The sequence below is a fragment of the Dermacentor variabilis genome, chromosome 4 (genome assembly GCF_050947875.1).
Source record: "Dermacentor variabilis isolate Ectoservices chromosome 4, ASM5094787v1, whole genome shotgun sequence".
In the NCBI taxonomy this organism is placed as follows: Eukaryota; Metazoa; Arthropoda; class Arachnida; order Ixodida; family Ixodidae; genus Dermacentor; species Dermacentor variabilis.
This window is the reverse complement of record NC_134571.1, coordinates 211,758,562-211,777,247: the sequence shown is the minus strand read 5'-3', so window position 1 is coordinate 211,777,247 and position 18,686 is coordinate 211,758,562. Positions and strand designations below refer to the sequence as shown.

At 43.5% G+C, this 18,686-nt stretch overlaps 1 protein-coding gene across 6 annotated transcripts in view; it reads left to right on the top strand.

Moving 5' to 3' along the window:
* Nucleotides 1-18,686, top strand: part of bbc (choline/ethanolaminephosphotransferase 1 bbc) — an 87,354-nt gene that overhangs the window by 10,015 nt on the left and 58,653 nt on the right. For all 6 annotated transcript variants that reach the window (XM_075690895.1, XM_075690889.1, XM_075690888.1 and 3 more), the window contains exons 2-3: nucleotides 15,507-15,654; nucleotides 17,212-17,353. In XM_075690895.1, the coding sequence (XP_075547010.1) occupies nucleotides 15,507-15,654; nucleotides 17,212-17,353 (290 nt within the window). The remainder of the gene's footprint in view (nucleotides 1-15,506; nucleotides 15,655-17,211; nucleotides 17,354-18,686) is intronic.

The window sequence follows — 18,686 nt, the reverse complement described above, 5'->3', positions numbered from 1 at the left end:
CTGACCTCACCTCGGCACAGGCCACGGACATGCATCTCTTGCTTGAATCGTACAGGGACATCTTTTATTTCGGCGACAGGCCTTTAGGCCAAACATCTGTTATTCACCACCGTATAAACACTGGAGACACGAATCCTATTCGTCGGCGTCCCTATTGTGGATCACATGCTGAATGTCAAGTCATCCAATCAGAAGTGGACAAAATGCTCCGCAAAGAAGCCATCAGCCAGCCCTTGGGCCTCGCCTGTCATGCTTATGAAAAACAAAGATGGTACCTGGTGTTTTTGCGTCGACTATTGACACTTAAACATCATCACCCAAAAAGACGTCTACCCACTACCACGCATCGATGACACCTTAGACTGCTTGCACGGAGAAAAATACTTCTCGTCCATCGATCTTCGATCCGGCTACTGGCAGATTTCAGTTGATGAAATGGACCGCAAGAAGATGGCCTTCATCATGCTGGATGGCTTATATTAGTTCAAATTCGTGCCCTTTGGCTTATGCAATGCTCCTGCGACATTTGAACGTATGATGGACTCTCTTCTGCGAGGCTACAAATGGACCACCTGTCTTTGTTACCTTGATGACGTTATTGTTTTTTCTCCCATGTTCAGCAGCCACCTTACCTGACTCGCTGCCATTCTTGCGGTCTTACGAAAAGCCGGCCTCCAACTGAACTCCACGAAGCGTCAATTCGGACGCCGTCAGATTTCTTTGTTGGGACACCTGGTTGACGCATCCGGGCACGCAGTTTCCCTGTGCCCCATTCTGCTTCTGACTTGCACTGCTTCGTCAGCCTCTGTTCTTACTTTCGCCGTTTCATCAAAAACTTCGCCGACATTGCTTGGCCTTTGACAGACCTTCCAAAGAACACGTCATTCTTATGGGGCCCTGAGCAAGCTCATGCGTTTGCTGCTCTCATCGCATTTCTGACCACCCCTCCTATACTTGCCCACTTTGACCCATCTGCACCGACCGAAGTCCACACTGATGCAAGCGGCCATGATATCAGCGCTGTTTTCGTCCAACAACAGAATGGTACCGAGTGCGTGATAGCTTATGCCAGCCGCCTGTTGTCATCTGCCGAGAGAAATTACTCCATCACTGAGCAGGAGTGATTGGCTTTAGTTTGGGCTGTCGCCCAAACTAAATGGGCAGGATAGTGGGAAGGCGAGGAGAAAAGAAAAGGGAAACAATGACACCAAGAAGGAAAAAAAGAATGAGAAAAGAAAAAGAAAGGCATGAGGGGGGTTTTTTCTTTTTTTTTCTCCCCGCCTTCCCACTCTCCTGCTCTTGTCCCCTCGTCATAGAAAGCACGCTTACAGACGTCAAGCGACAACACTCATTCTCTCTGAAGTCTAATTTAATTAATTTAATTGTGGAGTTTTACGTGCCAAAACCACTTTCTGATTATGAGTCTCTCCCTTCACAACCAGCTGCCACCGACAACAACCGCAAGTGATGTCACTCTGCTAACCCTTTAAAACTAACATGCTGAGGATGACAAGGCTGCCTTTGACGAAGTTAGGTCCACCTATCGAAATGTTGGCCAGCCTTTCTGAGGCGTTTATCCCTGTTTATAACCTTTATACCACTGTGTGCTATTCCATCAGTCAGCCCCTTTCTTGATTTTGGACTCCCAAGGTTAGTTCTAGTAGTAACACATAAATATCCAAGAAAATGGATGGGGAAACGGCCCCGCAGTAGCTCAACTGGTTAGAGCATCACACGCATAATGCTAATGCGAAGACGTGGGATCAATGCCCACCTGTGGCAAGTTGTTTTTTCATCCACTTTCATTGCCATTAATTTATAATTTCTTTAATTCAATTTGTAAATACAAGTAGCTTCCCCTATGTTGTCCTTGGTGTGTTTGTTTGTTGGCTTCTCATGATACAATTAATAAAAATTGGGCCCCTCGGTTAACCCCCTTTTTTCGCGAAGCTATGCATGCAGCACCATGGACAAGCAGCTAATTGGGCACTCTGATGTTGCATTAGACTGCAATATACCAAGCATTAGGTTCTCACATCGTAGAGCCACGGGACTGATATTGTTAAAGGAATGGACAACAGCTGAGAAAAAAATCAAGATAGTCCTCCTGATGGAAAAATTGCCAAGTTAAAATGAGCCATGTTTTACAGCGAAGCTGTTAGAGCTACTTTTCCCACTATCATGTCCGCATGTAGAAAAAAATGCAGAAGATAGTGCAATGCCAGGTTTACCCACAGCGGAGGTGAGGCAGGCATTACGCACTCCCCATATGTGGGCTGATCCCGAAGTTAGTACAGTGCCGAGGGCTGACCCGCATTGGAGCTGACGCAGGCGTTAAGCACTCCTCATATGTGGTCCATCCCAAAGATAGTGAAATGCCGTGCCGACCCACAGCGGAGGGGCAGTTTCCATTAAGGGGCCCACATACACAGCTTTGCTGGTTATCCTTCTTCACATAGTGGCAGGGTACTGTGTTTTCTCTCATTAAATGTGGATTTATATTTTTAATTCTTCACTAAAAGTCGTGAGGGATTACCTTTGGCATCCCATGTCACAGAAACGTGAAGATGCGTAAGTGGCCTGTCACAAGACCTATTAGTGTACGTGGTTCCTGGTATTTTTATTAGTATTGAAATGCACTACGCTTTTTTCTATTATAAGTTTTATTCTAACTTACAATGTGAAGATAAGCCTTCGTTTTCGACGAGTTGGCTTTGCTAGTCTATCGACAGAATAATGACGACAGGGGCCAGCCAGCCATGACGTAGTCGTATATTTGGGGAAAAACGCAGTACAAATGTAAGAAAGGTCTACAGGTCTACCATGTATTTTCAAAAGTGGTTGAAAGGGTCAAAACGTAGGTGGTTAGCCACAGTTGCACTTGCTCCTGTGAAAACAGAATGATAGGTGGCTTTCGCAATTCGCGAGCTGGGCTATCGACATCATTCTCAGTGTTGCTGGAGGAGGAACTCTTTCATAGAGGCCGCTCAGCTCGAAAAATTCTGCTTACAAAATATCCACATGCTTTGGGTAGTAACCGCTGCAGGTGTAAACACTCCCTAGAGTGGGTGAGCTTTTCATGGCACCATAAGGAACTAAGCCCTTAAAAATCGATTAAGAGTCCCTTTAAGTATGCTGAACAACAAAGTGGGTCGTATTCAATGATGACCTGTCCGGTCAACAGAGGTTATCATTTTATGTCAACTCCCCTGCTTTTTAGTTGTTTAAGATAGTTGTTGCAGAAGCATGCATCATGTCTTTGTTCCACGAGATGCTATTCGACAGCCGGCACTTGTGTGCGTGTGTTGTCTTACTTACTAATGTGCCCTATTTCCACCACTGCAGACTGAACTGTAATGAAACATTTCCACTTTGTACTCTTTTTATGGCACAGCTGCAGGCTTTCTTACCTAACTTGCAAGTTGCCGCTAGCCTTTCAGTCTCTGCCATCACCAGTAGCACGAGCATAATCTTTTATCAATGTAGATATGCTCAAAAGTGACAAATCTGATAAAGGCTGTAACAATCTCATCTTCACGCGGTACTAGTTGCCCTGCTCTTGTCAGCTGATATGCAAGCGGAGATTTGCAGGTCTTGTTTTTTCTTGACAGTTTGTGATTCAGCAACCACTCTGCCTATATTGAAGTGCATCCTGACGTACCTTCACAGCACGTGGTCGTTGTCACCATGTGACATTTTCCATGTGCGCATTTGTTGTTACCTTGGCAGTGACTTATCTACATTTTGTTCTGTCACTTTCCTCCCTGTTTCATGCCCAACGCTTTTGTTGTGCCTCTTCTGGACCCTCTGTTGCATGTTAAACTCAGGGCAGGATAAAAAAGAAATTTTATTAACAGCCATTAAAACATAGTTTTGATGATGTCATCGTTAACAACAGTGGTCGTTCCACAAGTTGGCTCTTCCTACATTTTATACCTCGTGCATTTTAGACCTCATGGATAGCGTAGCTCAGTGAGGATAGCTACTACTTCTTTTTGCAGTGGCATCAGTTGTCTTTAAATATAATAGGTTGTTCTGTTGTGTGTCTGGCTATTTCACTGTATTATAGTCAGTGTTCTGAAGAAATTACAATTGTAACTAAATCTGCTTTTGAGTCTCGTTATTTATCTAGTGAACATTATTGTCAGGGGGTGCATTGCACAAAGTTCAAGATGTGATATACGAAATGTGCATTGCTAGTCAAAGGGCTAAAATATGTTGGAGAATAGTGAGCAGTAGGTGTTTAGACCAAGGCACTTAAACTCGTGTAGTAGAGAAAATGTGACGCAAACAAACGAAAATGATGAAACAGTGGCAACACAGCCAAATGATTCAAATAATAATAATAATAATAATAATAATAATAAACTGACCTACAGGCATCCTGGCCACGACGGCCGCATTTCGATGGGGGCGAAATGCGAAAATACCCGTGTATTTAGATTTAGGTGCACGTTAAAGAACCCCAGGTGGCCCAAATTTCCGGAGTCCCCCCACTATGGCCTGCCTGATAATCAGAAAGTGGTTTTGGCACATAAAACCCCATAATTTAATTTAACTGACCTACAGGCACGTACAGCAAAATGTCAAACATGTGAACTGTGTGTAGAACTTAATACAGATATTGTAATAATACGTAAGGGACAGTTACACAGAAAACTTTGTGTAAACTAAAATAATCACTCTGAATAATAAGTCTCATGAGGGAAGTTCTGAGAAAACTGGCAAGGTAAGAACTTTGAGTAATTAAGCGTAAGATGTCTTTTGTTCCTCTCTGTTTCAATTTACGTCTGGTATGATAGCACATCTGTTCAGGCCTTGGACAAACAGGTACAATAAATTATATGCAATTCACGTCATAATGATGCATCGGCAATGGAGTTACAGCACAAAGTTCAGTAAATAGAAGTTTGCCCTACATTTTGTCTTGTAGTAATCGACCTCTTATGCAAAATTAATTAGTTCTAAAGAATGCTTCATCAGTCAGAACTCATTTGGTGACATTACGTCTAAGGCAGTGTATGGGATGCGTGAATGCTTACAGCCTAACATGCTAGCTGGCTTACTCGTTACCCCGTTTCGCATGCGACTCCACTGCATTGCTGAAACACTTTGTGTGCCAGAGCACTTGGGCCACCGCCAGACTGGGATACATAGCGCAAGAAAGACACAGGGACAAGCAGGAACATGGGACGGGCGCTATCCCGTGTTCCTGCTTGTCCGTGTCTTTCTTGCGCTGTGTATCCCACTTTGTATGTATCCCACCAGCACGCCCAAACTTCTTCCCTGCCACCGCTAGAGCATATTTGTGGTAACTGCTGGCATAAGTTTGCCTCTGGGTGCAATTTAAAGAATAATGGTTTGCAACACTCATGAGAAAAACTTGGCTTTGCTTACGAGGAACAGATTGTGCAACTGTTCAGGAGCCCTTTGTGTTTGTTCTCTCTGAGATGTACTCTTGGAAATCTTTGCTTGTTTGTGAGGGCATGGGCTCATCATCTTGTGTGAACATTTAAAACTGGCTGGAAAAGCATGTGAGGTGTACACAGATACTTATGCCATATTTTGTCACATGTTAAGTGCCACTTCATCCTTTGTGTGTGTTATGTGATAGTGTTTTGCAAGCCTGACTGGCAGTCTATGCAGCTTGCAAACAAATGCATTTTATCGTCTTCATGGTCTGTATTAAAAATAGTGTATTCATGCGCATGTTTTGACTTGATGTAAACAGAAGTTCCATATTTTGACTGTACTCATGGCTCATAACCATCTGCATATATATATATATATATATATATATATATATATATATATATATATATATATATATATATATACATACACACACGCAGTGCCTATTCTGTGGACCAGACCACAAAATACGCTTCAGCTTTATTTTGTGTACCAGGGGACAGCACGAAATAGACTTCCGTCATGCGCCTTAGCTTTAGACCAGAGTCATGTGCTATGTGCTGTAGCCCATAGCCCCCAAGCAAGTTTTTCTCACCTGCCATATGTGGTTTTTCAGATCAGCAAGTGGAAGCTGCAAAACGGAACCGTAAACGCGCAGAGATAACTTCGTTCACATAGGTTCGAAACCCACTTTACTTCGAACTTGCCTGTCATAAAGGTATTTAGATTCTGGCGATGTTAGCTTGACAGTTAACAGGCTGCAATTGCTGCTCAGATGCAAATACGCGTGCCATCTCTGCATCAGTCTACAAACAGCATGCTTGTAAAGTAATGCATTTTTAAAATTGCTGTTCATAAAAGCTTGCCTGCAGTACATGTACAGAACAAATCCAGAGTGGTTATTAAAGCACACAAATAGCCATATTAATGCAGATGAAATGAATATTTATTACAACGTATTCTTGCCACAACAATGATTCTGACAGAGGGACCACGATGGTAGCAATGCCAGTGGTTTTACAAGTTGTATGGTTTGTACAGGTTTTGAAGGCCAAACTTAGAACTATTTTTCCAAAACACTATAGATAGTGTTATTGCAATAAAAATACAAAAATGAAGTGGCAACAAGGGTGTCATCCATTATTGATGGCAATCTCTGCAAAACCATGTACTTGATTTGGGCAAACCATCAAGACATGCACATTTCAGATGTCTCCATTCCAGACAGGAATCGCAACATACTGAATCCGTCTTGCCAATAAATTTTTTGCATGCGGGACAGAACCATACCGGTTTTCTCTTCATTTCTACTAATGACTTTACAGAGAGCCAGGCATCATCATCATCAAAGTATGGCTTTATCTCTGCCAAACTGCAGGCATCATCTAAAATTGCCGAGGACACCTTTTTTGGCAATACCTCCACCATGTGTTCAGAAATCTTGGTGCCATTCATTGCAGCTTCCAAATTGCAACTGTCCACAAGCCATCCAAGCATGACTGTCGCACGATCAGCAGGTGCCTTCTTAGTGAATGGAACTGGACGTGTGCACTTTTGTTTTGTGGTAAGACCGTTACCAGTCTGCCCCCTTCCTTTTGGCCTTCCACTGTGCTTCAATGTAGCTGGTAACTTGATGTGGTCAAGGTGGTCCACAGAACCTAGAATCATACAACAGTTCTTCAACATCAATAAAAAGCTTCACAACAGTGTATGTATTTCGCAAACATAATGTATTTTCCTTTGAATCCCTATTATAGCTTTGTATTTATACTGTACCCACCCCCTCTGCAATGCCCTCTGGGTCCTGAGGGTATAAACTTATAAATAAAAAAAAAATTAAGTGCAAGATAAGACAGAACTGGCATCTTTTCAGAAAAATCATGGAAATGCATCACTGAAAGCAACAATAATGCAGCTTACCACTTGCACTGCATGCTTGCTGTAATGTTGCTGCAGGCGCTCCTTCCAGAGTGGGTAGTGACACGGGCCCTGTTGTTCCTTTGCTGGATGGTGGCATGTCCATGGGCTGGCCTGCCATAAAAATGTACAGTTGATTTTCACAGGTGCAATGCGTGTCGCCGCATAATATATGAAACTAGTGCCGAGGCATAAACTGCAATGCAGCTTACCACTTGCACTGCATGCTTGGTGTAATATTGTTGCAGGCGCTCTTTCCAGAGTGGGTAGTGGCACGGGCCCTGTTGTTCCTTTGCTGGATCCTGGCATGTCAATGGGCTGGCCTGCCATAAAAATGTACAGTTGATTTTCACAGGTGCAATGCGTGTCGCCACATAAAATATGAAACTTGTGCTGAGGCATAAACTGCAATGCAGCTTACCACTTGCACTCCATGCTTGCTGTAATGTTGCTGCAGGCACTCCTTCCAGAGTAGGTAGTGGCACGGGCCCTGTTGTTCCTTTGCTGGATGCTGGCATGTCCATGGGCTGGCCTGCCATAAAAATGTACAGTTGATTTTCACAGGTGCTATGCGTGTCGCCACATAAAATATGAAACTAGTGCCGAGGCATAAATGCAAGAAACAAAACACTCACTTGTACTGTCTATGACTTGCCTGACGTCGTCTGAACCGTCATGTGCTGCTATTTCAACAAGGAACACCTCTTTTCTTTCTTTGATGCTTTTCTTCAATGCCTTCAACAGTTCTACTGTTTGTTGATACTGTCGCATTGGCAGTTCCCCGACAAGTGTTGCAATATTTAGTAGAATCGTCATAGCTTGTCTATGCTTCTGACACTCTGACATGACCTTTCTTGTAGCTAGATGAGAGACCACGTTAGCTTGGCCTGCAACAGTTGGATCTGTGGCAAAGAGTCAACAAGACTGACTATAAAAGCTTCTTGTCCATCTTGTTGGTGTTGAGTTGTCGAAGAACATTGGTAGACTAAGCTCTTTACGGTAAAAGAATGTGTGTTTACATGGCAGGCGCATTGCTTTGGACAGTCTACATGAGCAGCTTTCCTCAGACACTCAGAGGACACACTTTCCTCAGAGCAGCTTTCCTCAGATGAGCATACTGTTGTAAGGAATCCATTTCATTTGTCTTTTTCAGTTCCTTGGAGACTATAGCAAATGCATATGGTGTCAAGATGTTGCAGTATTCTTCTTCACAACTTGTTAAATTTCTCCCCGCTGGGGCCTTCAGCAAGGCTTCCATTGCTCTCTGATCCCGTTCAAGACGCAGACTGTTCATGACAGTAAGCAGGTCAGAAAACATCTCGTGGAGAGGGGCATACCACTTGACAACTTGCATTATCTTCTGATTGATGGCTTCAACATGATTATTTGTGGAATTTGCAAAGGTTGTGGCTTGATGTTTCAAACCTTCCACCCATTCATTGCGTATCGGGTGCCAATTTTTATCGAAATATTGAACCTTGGCACAACCAGTGTTCTGCAAGCTTTTATAGGTCTCTTGGTATTCTTCAGTTTGAGAGTAGCACAACTTCTGCAATAATTCCAGAATGTGCATCCTCATCTGACTAGTGACAGCCGTCTTCTCTATGGTCACCTCCCTTTCAAATGTTCGCAGGACATGAAATAAGCATCTAGTGCTCACTGCACAGGGAAACACATTCTTCAAGGTCTTTCTTTCTACAAAATCTTTGTCAGTCATATTAACTTTAGTGTCCTTGGTTGACCTGTTGTTCACATTAAACCTTGAAAACAATGCTTGTAATGTTGCCTCATCCTCACCTGCACACAATATAAATGCCACTATTTCACTCTCACCATTGGAATCCTCCACAAGGACAACATACAATGGCATCTGTTTATCATTAGTCTTGTGAATGGCATCAACGAAACCAATCTCTGGAAAGTTCTCATATGCCTTTTTCATGTCACTATCTTGGTAGAAAAGGCCAATCAGCACATCATCACTATCTACAAGCATGTCCATAGTGCCGCCAGATTCACAGGGAGGCAATGAAGTCGAGCGTTGAGCCTTTCACTTTCTCCACCTGCATCTTTGTTGTTAAATTGTGAAGGTCACGCAGGAGTATTCTCTTCCCATCATTGAAGAAGTGCCCTTGTATGCATTTCTTATTAGCTTTGAGTGCAAGAAATTTCTTCGCTTCACCTGTTTCCTCTTCGTTGAGTCTTCTTTGGCGTGGCAGGTGCTGGAAACATTTCTGCAAGGAAGAAGAATGTATTCAGGAGCTCATCTACTGCTGCATATATTTACATTTTTTGTATGAAAGAATTGACCGAGGGCCTTAGCGTTCTTGTTAGACGCAACCATATGAAGCCAACAGATATCAAGGAAAGCACAGCGGGTAGTATTTGTAGTTTTCAATTAAAGTACAGTTATGGGATAAAGGGAAACTAATTTGTTGATTGAATGGCAGTTTAGTAGACATACCTCACTCAACGTATGAGTGTGTTGGTCAACAACTTCAATTACTTCCAAGCATTTCCCATCTTTGGTGGCAAGGAAGGAAATGTGGGCCGGGCAGTTGATCTTGTATGTCCTGTATAAAATAGATACATAGGAGCAGTGAAGTTACATTCCTCCTGCCACATACATTCACGGCTTTCCACGTGGTGTACGCCATTCCTGCACTATGCTATACCCTCCCAATGCCATTATTTCACAATTCGTAAAACGTCAATAAAGTGAATTAAATATGCGGAGGAGTCAATAACTCACATTTGTTTAGGACAAGCACCTGTTGACACGGATTTGTGCGTTCTTCCGCCGTGCTTGCAGCTATACATCAAACTGTAGTAGGTCAGGTTCTTGTCAATGGGGCGTGTGATGCCTTTCTTTCTTGCAGCATGAACGGTTCGCAACTTACTAATCCAAAATTTGGCGTAAACCGTGCGCTCATAGTCGGCTATTGCCGATCGGAGTTCCTATAACGAGGAGAACTTTCATCCCGCTTTCATGGCATACAACGCACAGCACAAGGACGTGCAGACTTCCGAAGCAGGCACTAAGCGCAGATCCCAATCGTTCAATGTTCGCTAGCGCAACCGACCGACAGGGGGAACTACCGCACTACCCAACAAAATAAAGCTGACGTGTATTTTGTGGTCTGGTCCACAGCATAGTGAGGGTTTATGCTGTGGTCTTGTCCACAGAATAGGCATTGCGATATATATATATATATATTGAATGCCAGCAAATGAACTTAATTTGAATTAGTGCCCACATTGTTTCAAACTTGTCCTCGTTTTTTCTTTTCTGCTCTAAAATTAATTTTTGATTTCCTTTACTTCAGTTATCCTGGAAATGACCCGGCTCTGTACTAAAGTCCAACCATGCTCATTTCCCTTCCTTTGGTGTGCACTTGCCTTCTCTACGGATTTCACAACCAGCTCGATTGCAATTATGCCCCCTTAATCTCTCAACCAGATTGTGTGCTCCATTTGCTTTCTACCTCTAATCCATACTCCAATCTGGCCAGCTCTATGATAAGCTTATCATTTCCTTTTAGATCACCGTTATGCAGTCTTGAACTTTTAAAGTGCAGCTCTTAGGCGCCTGTTCCTGCGTTCAGAGTCAGTGTGCCTCGTGTCCTCCCTTGGCATAACTGAGCAAATGCGGAGTGCAGCAGAGAATGAAAGAAGGTGATAGCGAAAAGGGCGCAATTAGGAAAATGGAGGCAGAGGCTATAGTGAAAGCATGAGGTGGAAAGTGGAGGAGGAGAGTATGGCAAAAGTGTGAGGAGAAAAGTAGACTGCGATACCGAAGAGAGAGCAAGGAGGAAAGCGGAGGAAGCCACTTTGAAGCACCACCAGATAGCGCTCACGTCGGTGCTTCTGTGGCAGCAGCGGCGCTGGCCTTCTGGGGGAAAGAAAAAGAACCAGAAAGCCCACCTTCACGCACATTGTTTGCCGCAAGCGTTTCCCACTAAAGCTTACGGTTGCATAAGCTGCAGTTGCAGGGAAGCGGCAAGTGTGTGGCCAGTCTTTCTGTAGTGCTCCGTCGCGGCTCTGCCAGTCGGTGCAATGCCTCAATATATCGTGACATGAAAACACATATAGAGCTGCGCTCAAAATTTGCATTATTGCATGTTTCACCCATAAGGGTTCATAATGGTATGCTTCTAAGTGGTATTGGGAAGGCTTCTACATTATTATAATATTCATAATTATAGTGTTTATGTTTGCGACCTTGAATGTGCTGTGGATGACAGCATTAGTCACTTAAAATATTTCTACGTAGACTTTTTTCATTTGCTTCCGTTATGGTTTTGAGGCCACCCATACTTCCCAGCGCACATCTTTCTTAACAGTGAGCGCTCTTGACCCGTAGCACTGCCATGTGTTCGTTACATACTCGAAAGGTATTGTTTCTTGAAACAAAGGACTCGCTGCAGCAGCTTGGTGTCTGTGGTGTTCTGCTGCTTGGCATCATAAAGTTGCGAGCTCAATTCCTAGCTTGCAGCAGCCACAGGCTGTGGGATGAGTGAAATATGAAAATGAGTGAAAAGGCATTTCCATTCTAGTTCCACGCAGTGGGAATACTTACAATATTAGCAGGAACAGCAGTCCCTTTTGCTTCACATTTGGAGTAATACTAATACTTTCTCAAAGCTGATGCAACGTAAGGTGTTTCTAGCAAACCGTTATACTTAGAGTACTGGAGGATTCCAGTTCTAAAATTACACCATGTTGCCAAGAGTTACTTTAAAGGGTCATTAGTGAAAATCTTCCCCATTATTATCACACCATATTATGATGTCTGCCACTGCTATGAAACTTGGACAGAAAGAAATTTCATTTTGCCTTGCATCTGCTATTTTTAATAATCTTTGCAGAAACACACTGTATGTAATTGTGGATTAATGGCTTACATACAGCTAGGGATAAGCATTCACCAAATGAGCTAATTTTATTTATGGTATCGAAGCATATACTTGATGCATTTGGAGCAAGGAATAATGAAGGGGGAATTTGCGCTGCAACAGATGCTACAAGCTTGATTTTTGGTCAGTCTAAAGCACTCCAAAATGCAATTTTTGCTGTTGCAAAAATTTATCCAAGTCAAAATTTGCCAGAAGCATCTCTAATCGCTTACAAATGTCAAAAACGTGTGCCTCTCCTTGAGACTGGTGCCTTCTGTGAGATTATCAATGTCAACTTGTCACTGTCAGCTTCACATCTATTTTTGAAACAAGAACAGCTTGTGCACATTTGGAGAGCAGATGTGCGTGTACACAGTGCTGTTTTCTCCTGTGCATGCATGTGTGTCTGTGTGTGTATCAATTCTTTTGTTTTGTGCTACCCATTTTGTGTGGCCCATCGTGCTAGTGCTTGTGAAAACTTTCCTGTATCCACACCCTCTTGAGGTGTAGGGCATCTGAATGCCAACTGTGGAAACATGGATCAGGATTCAACTTGTGATCATTTAAGCCTTACAGAAAATGTTGCTTATTTGTCTGCATTCTGTGGCCAAGCCGTGAGATTGCAGCAGTCGTGTTCCATTGGGGGTTGATGGAATGCAAAAAATACTCCCGTAGGATTTGTACACCTCCTTGAAATTCTCTGAAACACCTCACACTATATGGATGGCAGGAGGTTTTTTCCTCCCCCCCATGAGAAGCTCAGCCGAGCTCAGGCAGTCACATTACGAATGATTCAAACTAAATCTTATCCCACACCTTTTGTGCTTAACAAAATTGACGAGGATTTTCCTGCGGAATGTAAAAGTTGTAGACACACTCCGTGTCTATTTGATCATATGTTCTGGCTGTGCCCCAACCAAAGGGCTTCGGATCTCAACTGTGAGGAGGACTGGAGTCAGCTCATATCCAGCGAAGTCCTCCGAGATCAACTCCTGGCCGTCCGGAGAGCTCAAGACATCGGGAAAGCCTTTGGCCTACCGGTTCCTACGTGGGCGGAGCCACCGACTTAGCCTGGGGGCTTGTGCCCTCGGACCCTAGTTTCTCTGGACTAAAATAAAGTTCTTGCCATGCCATGCCCGTCGAATTTGGAAAAAGAGGTTTAAGTGCCCTTAAATCTCCTTGGAAATAAATGCTCCTTGATTACCTTGAAATCTGGGGTTCAGGGTGACTTCTGAACATTCGAAGTAACAAACTCCGCATCGGCGCTATGCTGTGGACATTGTCAGGAAATGTAAATGTCCTATCTAATTCTCTTTTTGAGTTTTGCTAAGCAATTGTGGTGTGGCATGTCTACAGCCACTTGTGATAGAATTGTTTAAATCGCCATTGCCATCATGGTGCTCGACAAAGACAGACCAAGCTCTACCACCATCTTTGTTTTCCTATTTGGTTTACAATGCAGCCATCATTGTAGCGAGCTCCAATGCTTGGAGAAAAGTTTCAGCCATTAGGCTTCAATGTGGTGAGTATCTTTGGGTGAAGCCGGACACTATACTACTAACTCTGATTGAGCAAAGTGTGCGATGTACCACAAGGTGATTGACATTGTTACAGCGGGAAGGTTGACTTAGAAAAGCCACTTGAAGAGCATAAAGTGTGTGTGCGCAATACAGTCCCTGCTAGCTCTAAAGAGTTGATGCTAGGAAGGAGATCTGAATATTCCTTAGCTTGTTTTTGTGACTGAAGTTTGTTTCAACCTCTTTGCATTTTAGCCTTCACCAACCTGGGATTCCTTGAATCGTCCTTGAATTTCGCTTCAGTTATGTACAAACCTTGCCTCTAGGTTCAGTTTAAAGAACCCTGTCTGGTCAAAGCTAATCTGCAGTGCTCAGCTGCGTTCTTTATTTACATTGGGTTTTTTTTCTTGCACCATTTTTGTTTGCAAGAAATGTCTTTATTGTCCTACTGGAGCCTTTTGGGCAGCTGCAGGTATATTGGTACGTGTGAAGGCTGTTTACGGTGTGTTTAGCAAGAGCAGCATTGTTTAGCAAGAGAAGTAGCTTGCACCTTAGCTTATTCCTTCAGTGTCTGTTATAGTGTAATACTAATATGAATAAATAGGTAGACGAATAAACAGCGTTTCTCATAGCCATTTGGATGCTTCGGGGCAATAAATGGATCTTAAAACACTGAACTGAATTTTTTTGTAGGATTATTTCAGAACTCTGTCTTTATTCGTTAGAAAAAATTGTTACTGGATTGTGAAAGCTATGCTTGCTTTCTCTGAATTTCGTGCTGCAGTCTCTGTGCAGGTACATCAGTAAGATGTCTCAGATTTCAAATCTTGAAGTTAGGCCGTCTTGGTGCGGAAACAAGTTCTTGAAACTCGCTAGTTCTGAATGTTTGGTTACTAGGGTTTTAAGCATTAGAGTGCAAGCATTTTAAGAGTTGAACTAGACCCAAGGAGACACTGTCATAATCTTTTGTCATGGTAATATGGTGGAGGAATCTATGTAGCAGCCCCATGAGTTTCATTTTTGCATTCCTTCTGGTTTGCCAAGCCTGTTATTGTTATTCAATGGTATTGTACCATTGAAAGTCTCCACGCTTGTACAGGGCATTGGTGATTGTATGCTTGCTGGTTGAGTAGGCTGCTAGCTGAAGTTTCGATCACCTCATTCTTGAGTTACAAAACTTTGTTCACGAACAAAGTGCCTCAGCGCATGACAGCACAGAAGAATGTGCTGTCGCCAACCAAATGTCGCCAAATACATGACAGTAGCTCAAACTATGGCGTCATGCCACGAACCCAAATGTTGCAGGCTTGATTATAGTACTGGTGGTATGCAGGAACAGTTGTGTATATTACACCACGGGGTCAAAATTACTCTACACAACTTTACAGTGGTGGCTCACAGGAGTAGTGTTGAGGTAAAGGAGGGAAAGGGGGAGAAATAAAAAAAAAATCCTATTAGTCATTACAATACCCCTGTTTTTCTAAGGTCATTAAGGTATTCACAGAGCCCTCTCTGTGCTTGTCTTCCACAGAGCACTGCAGTGTGCATATGCTTCAAGCTGTGAACATTCCTCGTAGCCACAGAATAAAGTTAGCCTTGTGTCCCGGCTTTGTAACATGATGGTGCTGTGCTGTGTTTTGTACAGCCCGTCATGCATGGACCTCGCACAAATGCTATTTCTTAGTTTGTTGGTTATCAAAATGTATTTGAAACATCTAAATTTTTGAAGTCCACACACTGAAGCATTCCGGCACGTTCCTTGCAGGTTCCTCGGTGGGCATTCCTTCTGTGTGCACTTGGCCTCTTTGTCTACCAGACGCTCGATGCCTGCGATGGGAAGCAGGCGCGCCGCACAGGCACCAACACTCCCCTCGGGGAGCTCTTCGACCACGGCTGCGACTCCATATCAACAGGTAAGTGGCTCACGGCAAGATGCTCAAGTCTGATGTTGAGGCAAGCTACTGCAACAGATTAGTAAATCAGTTTTGCAGAAATCCATATGAGGTGGAGGAGGGTTCTTCAAATGTAAAATTCTCATCCACTCAAATACTAGCCACTCAATACGGGTATCTTGGAAAGCTTTGCAGCTTTCTTTCTGTGAGGCTTTATTTCTCAGAATTGCATATTGGGTTTCCTTTGTGACTTAACACTATTTTCAGGTGGATGACAATTTTTCTTTGCCTTGAGAGATTGATGCTGCAAGGTATACAAAGCCTAACTTTTACCGAGAACAGAGCATCCATAAGCAAGAATAGTGACAAACATGGGACATGATTGGTGCCACCTGGGCGAAAAGACTGGGCCAGCTCCCAGTCATAATGTGTCACATATATAATTGATAAAGGGTACTCGCTGCTAATAACAAAGAGTGAATTACATTCCATTTCGTTATGAAAGAAAACACAATTTGGCCAATTTTATTGTTTTCCTATGGACGAATTCACTGATGCTACCTCGTCACGTAGTGGTTACTTGCATGAAGTTTGTGCTATCTCTGTTTGCATAGTAAAGTATTTTCAAAAGAAATGCATGCACAGCAACTGATTGCGCCGGTTCAAGAGAACTAAGTTAGACAGGGACAGAACTTAGCACAGGTACAGAATTTATAAAAGAAGTGAGAGGGATAATGTTCCAAAACTCCTGCATTGATGCATGACAAGTGCTGCAGGATTGCGCATGATCAGTACTTCTTTAATTCGCTTGTGGCTTGAAATGAATGCACTCTCTTGTTTTTCAGTTTTCAGAAAATCTTTTGTAAGCAGCAGCAAATAACAGTTCATGTGCACATCACTTTTGTGACTGCTGCATGTTTTTTTTAAACCTAACATTAGAATAGGGCATGGTTCAGGTTAAAGATTTGGAATGTGTTTACTGCGTTGCTTTGGGTTTACTTATAAGTTGGGGAGCTTTTCGCTCTGTAATGAAATGTGTGTGTTGGGCACATGCATTCAGGTTGTTTTTTGGTTGATTATGGAGGATTTATTTTTTCCATTCAAAGCAGTGGCATGTTTCTCACACATTGTTTACAGTGATAAACGGTGGTTGAACAACAGGTGTTTGTCTGGAGCCAGTGTTTTAACAATGGTACTTGTGTCTGTCATTAAAGACTGGTCCCCTTGTCTAAACATTGGCCCCAGACAGACATCTGTTATTCAATCACTGGTGTCCATCTTCCTGTTAAACATATTTTCAGTGTCACATAGATCTGTTTCTGGGTGTGGGATCAGATCCCGGCCGTGGCAGCCACATTTCCATAGGGGGGCTAAATACGAAGTCGCCCGCGTACCAGGCATTGGGTGCACCGTAAGGAACCCCAGTTGGTCAAATCTGTCATCTATGTGTCGAATCTATCTTTCTTACTTGTAATATCTTCCTGCAGCTCCTGGTGTTGGTGTGCCACTCTTAATCGACACTCTTTTTTTGCTGTAGCAGCACTGGCAAGTACCTGTGTTTGCCCTCTCCGGTTTCAGTGTTCGTAGCCCTGGCGGTGTGCATAGCTGTGAAGCTGGGCTCATACCCGGGCTGGATGTTCTTCCAGTGCTTTGTGGCCATCACCCTGTTCTACTGTGCCCACTGGCAGACCTACGTGTCGGGGACACTGCGCTTTGGAAAGTGAGCAGCACCTCTTTGTGTGTCATACCAAGAAAGCCTTTCCAGCAGAAATCATTTACAAGGTCGGAGGGCAAGACAACACACTGCTGGGCTAGCAACTGAACATTTAATATTTGCTTTGACACTTTTCATATTGCAAGACAAACTCTGCAGTGCCCGTTTGTTCATGTCTATGCTTTCTGTGGCAATCTTTTCTTGCTATGGTCAATGAGCAAGCTCAGGCAAACACTATTCTGCCTGGGTCCCTTCTCTCCACTTGTTGCTGCAGTGCTTCAGCCGTCGAGTCCTTCTGTTGCAAAGTACGCAGTCTTCAAGAATAGCTGCATTCATAGTCTCATCAGGGTATCTACCAACCGGGAAAACCGGGAATTCTCATGGATTTCGAGTAGTCTAGAAAACCTCTGGGAAAACTAAGGGAATTTGTGCCTCTATCAGGGAAAATTAGCTGTAATTTTATTGAAAGGGTTGATAGTCGTGGTAATGCTGGCTCGAGTAACAGACAGCAATCATAATGAATCGTCTTCGATGCCCTGTTGTCAGCTGGAGGAGTTACCAGTGTACAGCCAACAACCGACTTTCCGGATTACCGATAATTTGGACGGCTTCGCGGCACCACCACTTACCCCATAGTGTCAGTGTATCAGAACGTCTGAAATTTATGGACGCAAGAACTCTTTGCCGTCAATTTTCCAGACGTTTTGCCGTGACCGCAGGTCTGAAATGGCATTAATCAAAGCCACCACCGCTGCCATTTTGATTACTTCGCTGCCTCGAACTGGCGCTCTAGCATGCAGATCTGCTGGCAGCCGTAGCCACCGCTGTGGCAACGCTAGGCCTAGCTGCTTCAATGTTCGCTATGAAGCTTCTTGCCGTTTGGGTGCCGTGTTTTTTATTGAAAGAATTCGGTGCTGGTCAGCAATGGCACGGACTCCGCCTTTGTGGTCCTCGTGATTGACTTAGAAGCTTGGAAAGCTCGGTGCGTTGCATAATGCTGATTCCTGAAAGTCAGCTTTGCCTCTGTACAGAAGTGTTACTTGGTGAAGCATAACAAGTGTGGGAAGGGGCTATTGCCACAAGGCACAATATGTATTCCTTAATTATACACGCGTGCACGCGGTATTGCCTGTCACAGTACAAGCACCGATATACCTAATATGTGTACCGACAGGCCTTCAGAGCATTTCCGAACGTGCCTGTGGCAGTTTGAGCTCCTAAGGGCAATAAATGACATGCATTTATTTTTTCGAACTGGCCGATTTTTCTAATGTTTTCACGGCCCCTAGGGAGTTTGAAAAATCAGATGTTGCCTGTGCAACTGACCAAGAAGATGCTT